The sequence below is a fragment of the Lissotriton vulgaris genome, chromosome 2_1 (assembly GCF_964263255.1).
Source record: "Lissotriton vulgaris chromosome 2_1, aLisVul1.2, whole genome shotgun sequence".
Lineage (NCBI taxonomy): Eukaryota > Metazoa > Chordata > Amphibia > Caudata > Salamandridae > Lissotriton > Lissotriton vulgaris.
The window spans coordinates 1670165422-1670177808 of NC_141687.1; the positions used below are offsets into that span (position 1 = coordinate 1670165422).

A 12387-nucleotide genomic window follows, 5' to 3' on the forward strand; every position below is an offset into this window, starting at 1 on the left:
CAAGTAGGCTGCCGTAGCACTTGAAAACTTTGAATGGCAATCCATTTGGTCCCAGAGTTTTCCCAGTTTTGTTTGGAGATAGTGTCTGCCACTTCTTGTAGTGTAAAGTCGTTATCAAAGCCGTTTGTTACTCGTGCGTAATTTTGGGGGTGTACAAAGATAGTTATTTATTCACACCTTGTCCACTAAGAGTCTGTCCTCAGAAGGCTGTAAAAGTGAGCGAATGCATCCGCCACTGCTTGTGCAGTCATGTGAACCATCCTGTTCTCCTGAATCTCCACCACCCACCTTGCCTCTCTCTCTCCCTGTTGCCAAGCCACACTAGGAGCTTCCCAGCTCTGTACCCGGATTCGTAAAGCCAATGTTGCGTGTACTGAAGTTGGGTTCGCACCTCTAGCTCCACTGGCATTCAGTACTCTGCTCACATCACCACCATTTGAAGAAGCAGTTGAGTATCTGGGGTGAGACTAATGTGTCTCTCTAGGTCAATGAGTTTCTATACTAACACCTCAATCTGGCAAGTCTTTTCTTTTCGTTTTTGGGCTATTCTGTTTGGCACTCTTGTCCCACATCACTGCCTTGTATGCCTCCCATAATGTTACTGCAGAGGGCACTGTGCCCTCGTTTTCCTGAAAGTACTGCTCTGTGGCTGTGCAGACATCCTTGGCTACCGTATGGTCGTGCAAGTCCCATGCAGACATCCTCCACCCCTGCAGCAACTGGCGGGTGCTCCCACCCACAGTCAACCACAAAGGTGAATGTTCAGATATGCCGCTAGCTAATTACTCTGCTCTTTCAACTCCGCCCAACTCACTGGTGGGTACGAAAAGGTAGTCCAGTCTGGAGAAGGTTCTATGAGCCTCTGAGAAGTATGAGTAGCCACGCACTCTGGGATTGTGTCTAAGCCAGAGGTCAATGAGTCCCTGAGTCTACAAACTCGGCTAGTGGGGTAGGTATGCGCGTCCCTTCATTAACCTTAAAGCGGTCTACATATGGTGCCAGTACGTCAATAAAATCGCCACCCATTGTGTGTGTGTGTGTGGAGGGGCCGGACCCAAGAAGTATCTCGGGTAGTTTGTCAAGTGTGTGGCTCTGAATAGGGGTGGGGCATATGCACTGATCAGGATAAGTTCCCTCCTACCCCATATTCCCTGTACTGCGGCATACGTGCCATCGGGATCTATCCAGGTCTTGGTAATGTGAAGGGGCGTGGTTTCCCTGACTAGTACGGCGACTTTTCTCGATCTAGACGAGAAGCCCGTGTGCTCAAGCACAGTGTAAGTCCCCTCCCCAGAAAGGTACAGCACGTACCTTGTAGGTGTGTCTGCTGAAGAAGGACTAGGTCAGGTTTAAGCCTCTTAAGGTATCTGGTAACCAGTCCCCTCTTAACCTTGTTCCCCATTCCGTTGACATTCCATGTCAGCAAAGAAAAAATCTTTTCACCCATTGAACCAGTGTGCGATCTTGTTTCTACCGCTCATATGAGGTCTGCAGCTGGTCAGCAAGCTAGAATGTTTGTGGGCTGTTCCTGGCATCAGGCTGAAAACGTAAATAATCTCCAGGGCAACACTATTTGTTGCCCATAACCCCCATAGATCCCCCCCATCCCCCGCTCTCACTTCCCATGCCAAAGTCCCCAATGGTCAACATGACAATCCTGACCTAGGTATAGTCTGAGAGGTCTGACCCCCTTCATCCCCCTTAACTTAAATCAATCTGATGCAAACAGTGAATTAAATTAACAAAAGGATATAGATTTGTAGTTAGTCCGTATGTCAATTGTGGCTTGAGGTAGCTGTTGCCTCGGGGAAGGTTGGGGTGGGGGGAGGAGGTTCCTGGTCGTTCTGGGCGGCCTCGGCCACCGGTCAGCCCCGGATTATGTCCTCCTTCGTTCGTTCTCTGTTCGGGGACGTTGCTGTGTTAAGGTTAGTTTGGTTGTCTCCACTTTCGTGTGTTCCATGAGGTTGATATGGAGGAGCGGGTGGTCACGGTCTTCATCAGCTGAATTGCCACCATTCAACGGATCCGAAGTTCTGCACTCCCGCTCGCTAGGTTGTTTCTTCCTGGGTTCATCATTTGCAGACTCCTCCTCAGTGTTTGAGACTTGACCCCCACTCCCACCCCGGGCTAGTGTATGAAACGGGGTTCCTGCCAGTTTCCCCTGAGTCTCTGTGATCAGGCATCTCCTTTTCTCTCCTTGGCCTAGGGCCCATTCTTTTTTGGGCGCCCCTGTGTGGCGGTTCTTCTGCCCCTTGGTTTTGCCTCAGTGTGGGGCGCTCCTCTATCCATGCCCAAGCCTCTTCAGGCATCTGAAAAAAGTAGGATTTGTCATGGAAGAGAACTTTCAGTTTTGTGGGGAATAGCAGCATATATTGGAGTTGAAGAGCTTTAAGATCAACTTTGACAGAGTCGAATGTGCGTCGAAGTCACTGCACTTCCTGGGAGTAGTCTGGGAACACCATTACTTTGGAGTTTGTGCGTTTAAGTTCCACAAGCTTTCTCCACTCCCAAAGTATTAAGTCACGTTCTTGAAAGTTAAGAAATCACACAATCATTGGTCTCAGGGGAGCGTGGGGGAGGGGACCCCGGGCGGTTGCGGCACACTTGGCATCCTATGATCCCACTCGATTATGAAAAAGTCTGAGAATTTGGCCGCGGATAGGGAGTCTTTATGCCAAGTGGTCCGAAACGCTCCAGGGTCTGTACCCTCTGTGCCCGCCAGAAATCCAATGAAGCGCAGATTTTTCCTGCTGGACCGGTTTTCGGCATCATCTACTCTCCAGTTTACTTATTTCAGTGCCACTGTTAGGCCTATGACCTCTTTCTGCAGGGTGCTTGATGTGTCTTTTACTTCGGAAATGCGGTGTTCTGTCTGTGTCACCCTCTAGGAGATATTACGCATGTCTTGGTGCAGGAGGGTCACCTCCGATTGTAACTTAGCCATTCTCCCTTTCAACACCTCTATTGCGGAGTGAATCGCTTGAAGGGTTGCGTTATCTGGCAGGGCGCTCGCCTAACTTGCTGCTTCCGATGGCGGGAGGATCACTTTAGTGTATTTTGTCCATTCTGCCATACTTGGTGGCTTTAGGGTCTTTATCTCTCGCCATTGTGAGCTATCTTTCACTGGTGCATCTAGGGGCAAGATTATCTTGCTGTGGTACAATGGACACGCCCCTGCATGTCTCCTGGCAAGCAGGTGTGTAGTATACCACGTTTGATGTTTGGGGGCCTCCAGGGCACCCTCACTTCGGAGTCCCCCTCCGGTGGCTGCCAGTCCCCCGTTATGCCTCCCAATGTCTACGGGGTGTCTCCGGCCTCCACACCCCCTCGCCTTTCCGTTGTGTTGGGGTGGGGGAAAAGAAGCAAATGGAGGCGCAACATCTAATATCCCCTCACCTCTTCACAGTGTTTAAGCCTCCCTATTTGGGTGAGGTGGAGGAGTCGGTCAGTTGCCGGACTCTTGTCTCTGCTGAACGGGCCCCCCCCCTCTTCCTTTCCTATTGGCCGCCCGAGCCACATGCTTCTTCTACAATCTAGTAGCCTTTCAGTGTGTGCTGTAGCTTTCTTACCCAGTAGCACAAACCGGCTTTGCTACTGAACGTCAGCTCTTTGTGATTGCCCATCTGGCTAGCTGCTAAGCGGTACCTTCCCAAGCCTCAATCATCCGTCCGGCCCTCTCCTCTTCATTGCCCTCAGGCCAGTCCGGATGGCAGCGCGCCCGCACTCAAGTTCCGGAGACGAGGCCTTCTCTCCTCCCAATGTCCTCCTGCCACAGTTCGATGGGCAGGGGCGTTAGAATGTCTTTTGGTCGGGTGCTCGTGGATATGCAGTCCATCCGGGACCCTAGTGGGGCATCGGGGCCAGTCTTGTATTGTGGGCTCCACCGGCATGTCAAGGTGTCGGCTGTTGTAGCTGCCAGCCCCGCGGGCAGCTTCAGCATATTTCCGTACTTGCCGGCGATATCGGGAGTTTGTAGGGTTTGCCGGCCACCTTGCTGGCAGCAGAACAACGTTGGGGGGTCGCCACTCCCTCACCCCAGAGCACGGCGCACCTGGAAGGGTCTTGGAGGAGGTCCGATGTGTTGACCCCGCAGCCAGTACGGAGTCTCTTCTGCCGCAGGGGCGGTGCTCGGCCCTCCATGTCACCTCTTTGTCTCCGCACGGCCTCCAGTCTTTGATGTTGCCTGTAGGAGAGTAGGGTCTGCAATCCTATGATTACCCCAGATTTTTGCTTTTTGCTTCACTGGTTTACGACTTCCCTGGCTGTGGGCCTGCTAATCAGACCCACAGCCTAGCTGTTCTCTCACTAAATTGACACGAGTACCTTAGGTGCATTTACCAATTGGTACTGGGCCACCTTATCGGACCCTGTAACTCAGGGCATAGGTGTACCCAGGGCCTACCAGGGGCTGCAGCATGTATTATGCCACCCCTGGCTAGCCATCTAAATCTGACACAACTGGCCGCGCGACAGCTGGGGCAAGGTGGTGTAATCACCCTTTGCTTTAGATATAGTATACCTATATCTAACCCTAAAAAGGAGACTTATATTCCTATCAGTCACTCCTATGGCAGGCCTTGACAATCCTGAAGGCAGAGTGCTTGGAATTATGTGAGATGGTGCTCTGGCATGAGCTGAGCCAGTCTGCAGCTTGCGGAACCAAGTCCTAATAGCTGTTCCATGATAACGCGTACCATATACTCTTAAGTGCATTATAATCCTTGCGGTTATTTGCCAACTTTGGTATCGCTTTATCAAAACATGTCGAGTAAGGTGTCATACGAATTGGAATACTAACCCCTCGCCAATTCTGGCGACGGGGTTAGCATTCCACCCTTCTAGAGGGACACAACATGTATGTAACTGTGAACCCCGGTTAAAGTGAACTCGAGCCTCAGCATCACAAAATGGATGCTGCCACCACAGACACAAGTCTGACCTCCTGCTGCTGGGAGTCCTTCCAGCGAGGAGAGCTTGGACAAAGGGTTTCCTGTCAGGGGCGGTGCTAGCACCATCCCAGACAGGGTTTTGTGTATCCCAGGTAGGCAGGGAACACTTGCTTTATATAGTTCTCCACCAAGGTCATAGATGCTGATACAATTCTGAGACACATAAGATAAGTCTGTTCTAATGTGTTGCTTACTTTAAGATCTAAAAGTTTTACAAAATATGGGGAGGAAATCTGCTGTTGCCCCCCCCACATTAACACACATTTTGTACCGACACTATCCTTAGTCTATCACTGGTGACTTATTGTATGCCCCAAGGCCTTTTGTGGGGCATGCAGTCTCAATCTCGATGGCACAAAGCAATTCTCAGTGGGGAAATAGGTTGGGTAGGCTCAACAGAGTCCCAGTATGTCAGACTGATCATATGATGCTCTGCTTTTTTCCAAATGTAGAGGAGAAAATAGTGTTTAAATCTCCATAGGCGGGCTATTGGGTCCTTTTGTGCTTAGCATAAATGCAGTCAGCTGAATTCCTAACTTGGTGCCTGATCCTCACCTCAATGGGACCCACAGTTGTACCTATTAACATCTCAGACCACTGATAGATCTGCGTACCTGGCAGTTTATGGACTCTTATCATAATCTCACCATTCCACATCTTTGCTCTGCACACTTGGGGTATTACTTTGATGGACTGCAGTCGGTTTGGATGAGCCAAGTCTGCCAAGCAGCTCTAAGTGGCCTTTCGGCACCATCTCCTCCACAGAATAGCTCTTCCGTTTGTCACAAATGATAAGCTTTAATTACTGGGTGTTAAGGAGTGAGAAAAGGCTGCCTCCCCATGCAACTTCCCTGCACGAGCAAGGTAATCTTTCTCACAGATCTTCGGGCAGGTCATCCAATAGTCTTCGACAGCAGCAAGAAGCCATCTCCTTAAAGCTCTTTGGATAGACAAGCTGCATCTCTTCTCCCAAATTCACTTGGGATGGTGGGTAAGTGATAGGCCCCAGATATTCAGCTGGGCCTGTTATATGGTGGCTTTTAGACCTTCTAGTCCTGGCCTCCTCTCTTCTTGATGTTGAGTCTCCCAGAACTCGACCTTCCAGCCAGCTCTCAGAGCATAATCCTGGTCACCAGAAACCAAGTGGTCACCTCTGCTACACACGTTTTTTCACATAGTACCTGCCCAAGGTGCAGTATGCTTCAGATGCTTGGTAAGGTATTGACACAGCAATGTCTCAAGTCTGATTTGGGTTCAGACCATTCATGGAGCATCACAGCAGAAATGCTTCGAGGCTACAACCTTGCCAGTCTCCGAATTGTTGCAGGGAAAGTAAGTGGGCTATTTGGAGGATTAACGAGCAAAGCAATGGAGTTCTCTCATAAAAGGCCCATCTTAGGTCCTCTCCAGACGATGTTCTCCACCAATATACTCTCTCAACTTCCACAAGGTGCGCTGCCTCAATCGAAGACACCAATCCTCATTGCACGACTCTGGTCTCAAGTAGCCTTTGACCTTTTAATCAGAATATCTCAAAAAGACTTTGAATAGCTAGCAACTGCCACAAATGCAGGAAGGTGGTTGCAATTTGGTAATCTATTGATTCTATAACCCTGCAGTGTGAGAAACAACATTTTGTAGCCCGCCTGTATGTTAAAACACTCAGCTTATTGAACTCAGAAAACACAGCTATTTGCTGCAGAAATCTTGTTTTGATGTTCTTGACTCTGAGTCATTGAGGAAGCTGGACAAGACTCCTTAGGCCTAATCTGACAAATAAGTACCATCATGTTGCTAGAGAAGTCTAAATGTGATTGGTCTAAGGTGAGATACTGGTGCCGATCATTTGTTCCATTCCCAAAAGGCTGACTCCAAATGCCCTGGGTACATGTACATCAGGCAGAAGAAAAGGAAATGAAGGGTGGCAATAGGTTACCATGCAGGAGCCCTAATGCTTTTCTTGCATAATTATTAAAAATACCAACGTAACAGTGTAAAAACTGTGGCTATTTCGTGCAAGAAAGTAATTGCCAAAGCAAGAGCCCATGTAGGAACTTATAATAAAATCTCTGAGCTCAGGTGTAAAAAAGTAGAGAAGAAGTGGAATTCAGATGATTTCGTGATACTATTTTAGTTTTGACTGCTTCAAAAACGGTATCATATTTTGTTTCCATTTCTATCTTAGACTGTAAGTAAAATAACTTGGCAATAAACTTTGACAAAGAATAAGGTTTGCAGAAACCTCCCATACCTCATGCTCATTTCACCAGCATCCAGCAACATTACAGAGTACATATAATAACCAAGGCATATTAAATTAGCTCAATGCATGGGCACTCTGGCGCACAAATACATACCTTTGCAGCCTCTGAAATTTTGCTCCAGTTCCCCCCTTTGAGTGTGAATTGCCCCCCTCCAATCCGGGCCAGGATTTCCTCAGGCGTGTCTTCAGGACCATTAGCAAAGGGGGTATATCTAAAAGGTGAGAGGGGTCAATACATTAGTAAAGTGGAAACATCAAGCAGTTACATGTGCCATGACAGACTATAATGCACCATACCCAGATGGGCCACATTAATGCCATATTTAAACTAATATTATCTATGTAAATGACTTAGTTTAGATTCATATCATGTAAGGATAACTGTCAACTACATAAATGATTTTCTTTATGTCCATTATTTTATTGACTAACCTCACAATTTGGCATGGAGCCAGCCCAGCTGGTCCTATGTTGGACACTACTGATGACAGGTGAAATCTAACTTCTGACCACTCCAAATCTGAAAATACCATCTAGGACATGGGTGTGATGCATATGTAATCTTGCTGAAGGATACCTGTGCATACTTTACAAACTCCACCCTACTTGGCATAACAGTGCATAACAAAAGCAATACCAAGCTTTATACTACTGGCTTGATTCAGATGCAGATAAGCGCCCAATAGAATATTTAACACAAATCAAAATCGACACAGAATTAAGTAACAGTGTGGAAATATGTTCTTCGACAATTCATGGTTTGTTACAGGGTCATCTACAACTTGTTGCACCATAACTGAAGAATTATTTTCAGTGCACGATTACTATGGATTTATGGATGATGTCAAGACAAGTCTCTTCTGGATATAGTTCCCTAGAATTCCTAACACGTAGGTTTTCGTGTTGAGTCTATTCAGAACCTAAGCAGCTCTTTCTGACTGTCCTCTCATCAAAGTACAAACATAAAATTATCTGCCGTTTATGGACTATTCCTCAATGGTTAACAGCTTCCGTAGCCATCAACTGCCTCAACCCAAGAACAGCAAAGCACAATGCCACAGATACCACCAGGAAAGCAGCACAACGTTCAGACTGTGAAAGGGTGCTCCATCAACCTTCATAAAATTTGGGACCTGGTCCTGGACCTGGTCAAAGAGGAAATAGTGGACAAAAATAATTTGGGCCATCATACAGAGCGCCTGTACCTGGTCACAGAGACAGGTTTGTTCCATTAATACATGGCCAAACCACAACAGTAGAAAACGTGGGCTCCTGGGTAGCCACTGCAATCCTCTTGCTACTGTACAGGAAGTTCAGATGGAAGGTTTAATAATGACATTCCAAAGAGAAGCTGTAAACAATGAAATTCTGCTTCTCCCTGTTGGAATAACTACAACTGTACAATCAACAAGTACAGAAATCTCAATTAAAAAAATTGACAACGTCTATGTGAATATGCCACTGATCGAATCATCTCCCAGTTCCACAAAACCTGCTGAGCTGCCAAAAATAGACAGGACCGTGACTGGCTACTTCGTGCATTATGATGACTTCTCATTGGATTCAAGTGAACTAGAGCTTCGAACACCGCCCCTCCCTTTTAAGCTATGTACATATTCGTTCTACTTTTGGCTGAAAAAGACTTACTGCATTCCACCATGGTACAGCTCTGGATTGCAATAGGGTTGCTTTTCCTGGTACTTTGGATTGGTGACTGTCTTTTTCCTACTATCTGTCAGAACGCTCCACAGAACAACTTGTGAACTTGGTTCTTAAACCACATGCATCATCGCACCGTGAACTAAGGGACCTGTCCCTGGTGAACACCACAGCAGTTCCAGTTCCTGAAGGAATTGTTTGGGACAGGGTAATGTATGATGTGTATGGTCCCACTGAACTTTTTCAAATTCCTTATTTGTTTAAAAATGTCTTTAAATAGTTAGCTCCCCGACCATCCCGTGGGAGGCCTACAAGTCGGTACTCAGGGGGCAGGCTATAGCCTCCATCACGGGATTCAAACGATCTAAGCACCAGGACCTAGTAAATATGGAACAGGAGCTGTAAACAGCGGAAGCTGCTTGAGAGCTAGAGGCTGACTTGACTGTGGAAAAGATAAACGCTGCTATTAAGTCACTACAGTCCGGTTAGGCACTGGGACCCAACGGGATCCCATTAGAGATCTACAAACTTATGACAGACACTCTTGGCCCACATCTACTCGCCATGTATAATGACAGTCAGGAAAATGGACTACTGCCCGAGGACCAAAGAACGGCCACGATCGTGGCGATTCTGAAACCCGGAAAATCCCCATCGGAATGTCTCTATTATCGCCCAATATCGCTACTCAACGTAGAAGCAAAAATATTGGCTAAATTACTCTCCAATAGATTGCAAGCACACCTTCCCAATTTAATTCACCCGAACCAGTCCGGCTTCATGCCCAACAGAAATACTGCCCTCAATCTCAGGCGCCTGAATAGCACGTTAGCACGGGAACATTTCCTAACGGAACCATCGGCGGTCCTTTCCCTAGTCGCCATAATGGCTTTTGACATGGTGGAATGGACCTATCTTTTTGCGGCACTCCCGCGTTTGGGCTTGGGCCCAAAGTTTTGCGCATGGATCCAGCTCCTCTACACGAAACCGGTGGCACGTGTGGCGGTGAATGGGCATCTGTCGGAAACTATACCACTGACAAGAGGGACTAGACAGGGTTGTTCTTTATCACCGCTTCTTTTCGTGTTGATATTAGAGCCCCTAGCGGCAAAAATTAGAACAGCCCCTCTTTTGCGCGGTATTAGGTGGACGGAGGACTGGGAGGAGCGCATTTCCCTCTATGCGGATGATATTCTGATATATCTTACAGACTCGGAGAGCTCGCTACCGGTGTTACTCGAGATCCGTCACGCTTTTGGGATAATTTCCGGTTACACCATAAATTGGTCTAAATCGGTTCTCTACCTCCTTAGGGGACTCGAGCCGCTACTTCCCCCGGACTGTCCACTGGCGTTGTCTCGGGACTCATTTAAGTACCTGGGCATCCATATCACCAGAGACCCCGCAGCCTTCTTCGCCAAGAATTTGACTCCCCCTCTAGAGTGCTTGCGTAGAGACGTGACCCATTGGGAAACACTGCTGGGAAAAGCAGCATTATTTAAAATGATGCCCCTACCCCGTTTTGCATATGCGCTAGAATATATGCTGTTTTTGGTACCATTGAAATACTTCAAACAAATAGCAGCACTGGTGTTCACGCTCCTGTGGGGTAGCAGGCCAGCGCGCATAGCGCAGGCAAAGTTACACCGCAGCTGATACGACGGCGGCATAGCACTCCCCAAAATACACTTTTATTACTGGGCGGCACATCTTAAAATCATTAACCAGTGGCTACACGCCTCTCAAGCAGATCCGGCATATAAGGCAGATAGGACACAGCTCGGAACAGATAAGATGTTGGCGGCCCTGTATAACAGGGGACGGGCGAAGAAACTAGAAGGTCCGACGAAGCACACGGTCACACTGTGGTACGCGGCACAAACGCGTTTGGGTTGGAAGGAGACCATCACCAAACTTACCCGCTTTGGGACTGTAAGCGATTAGGGTCACTCAGAAATAGCAAGGGCTTCGAACATTGGGACAGCATAGTCATCTCCACAGTAGGCGACCTTTGGGACAAGGGGACGGTCGTTCCCTTCGAACTGCTTAGACAACAATGCGAACTTGCACCTACCGAAACATTCCGATACCTACAAATTCATCCCGCTCTCCTTACAGTACTCCCGCAAGACGTAGACATACCCAAGGCCTCTCTACTAGAAGACATGCTACTTACAGATTTTATGCCCAAACGTGCTACGTCACTCACATATCGTATGTTGATCAATAACCTACCAGATCCCACGATCACTTTGAAGGATAAGTGGACCACAGACATAAATGACATGGATGAGACAGAATGGCAGGAGACCCTAACCTCACCCAGGGAGGTGGGGATTCCGGCTAGACTCGGACTCGTGCAACTCAAAATCCTACACCGCTCTTACCTCACCAGGAGTACGCTTCCCAAAATAGGCAGGACACAACACCCATACTGTCTTAGAGGGTGCGGAGAGGAGGGTACTTTTTTCCATACTATTTGGGATTGCCCCTACATAACAGACTACTGGCGCAAGGTCCTCCGAACGACATCCCAGACTTTGAATATCTCTTTATTGCCTGAACCGCGCAGATGCCTCCTGAACATGTGGGAACCTAACGATCTAACACGGCAAGGACAGACGTGGGCGACGCTGGGCTTCATGGTCGCGAAGTGAAACATAGCACAGAAATGGGGGGCCACTGAGCGACCCCTGTTGGAGTCTTGGTGCAGGGACATGGACGTGACAATGATCACCAAGAGAACTGTATATATAAATAGAAAGTGCCCCAGAAAATGGACCAACATATGGGCTGCCTGGAACACTTATAGGGGGAACATCTGCGAACCCATTCCGGATTCCGACCAAGATAGCTCAGATGGTGACTCAGGGGATGAGTGAGGGTGGGTGGGGCAAGGCAACTGTTGGAATTGATCTTGATTGTCGAGAGAGGGACTGGGACACATGAAAATTGTTGTCGAAAATGTTTAGTACAAACTGTAACCGTATATTTTATGCATGCGAACTGCCACTCTGATGTTTATGCATAACCAATAAAAACATGTTTTTTCTCTGATGATTGTGACATTGCAACTGTGCACAATTTGCTTGAAGATCTAGAGCAATCAGCTGCATTTTATAATGATGAATTGTACGATGGTACATCTATTTATGAAGACATGTTCTGTTCCAACACTATGGTCACCATTAAAAATTTTTTTTTTACACACAACTAGTATCTTACGTGCAGTTTATAAATATACACAATGGGAACACTACCCAACACCGCCGAAAGGTAGTTCAAAGACTTTTACACAAAAGTTTGCTTATTTTTCAGGTTTTGAAACATAAGACCCATTATTACAGGTTTGCACCTACACCTGCGAAGAAAAATATGCACACAAACACCAAGCTGATATACTCTTCTCCCTTTTATTTGCCAACTGTCTATACAGGGTTTTTACTTTTAGAAAGACCATTGACAAAATCTGCTGGGGGTGACAAAAGATTGGCAGGTTCAGGGAACAGAGGCCTT

At 47.5% G+C, this 12387-nt stretch overlaps 1 protein-coding gene across 2 annotated transcripts in view; it reads right to left on the minus strand.

Annotated features, from left to right (window-relative positions):
* The window catches only part of RPS6KA1 (ribosomal protein S6 kinase A1), a 1033098-nt gene that overhangs the window by 18940 nt on the left and 1001771 nt on the right, over nt 1-12387 (minus strand). For both annotated transcript variants that reach the window (XM_086957626.1, XM_086957627.1), the window contains one exon: nt 7307-7424. In XM_086957626.1, the coding sequence (XP_086813752.1) occupies nt 7307-7424 (118 nt within the window). The remainder of the gene's footprint in view (nt 1-7306; nt 7425-12387) is intronic.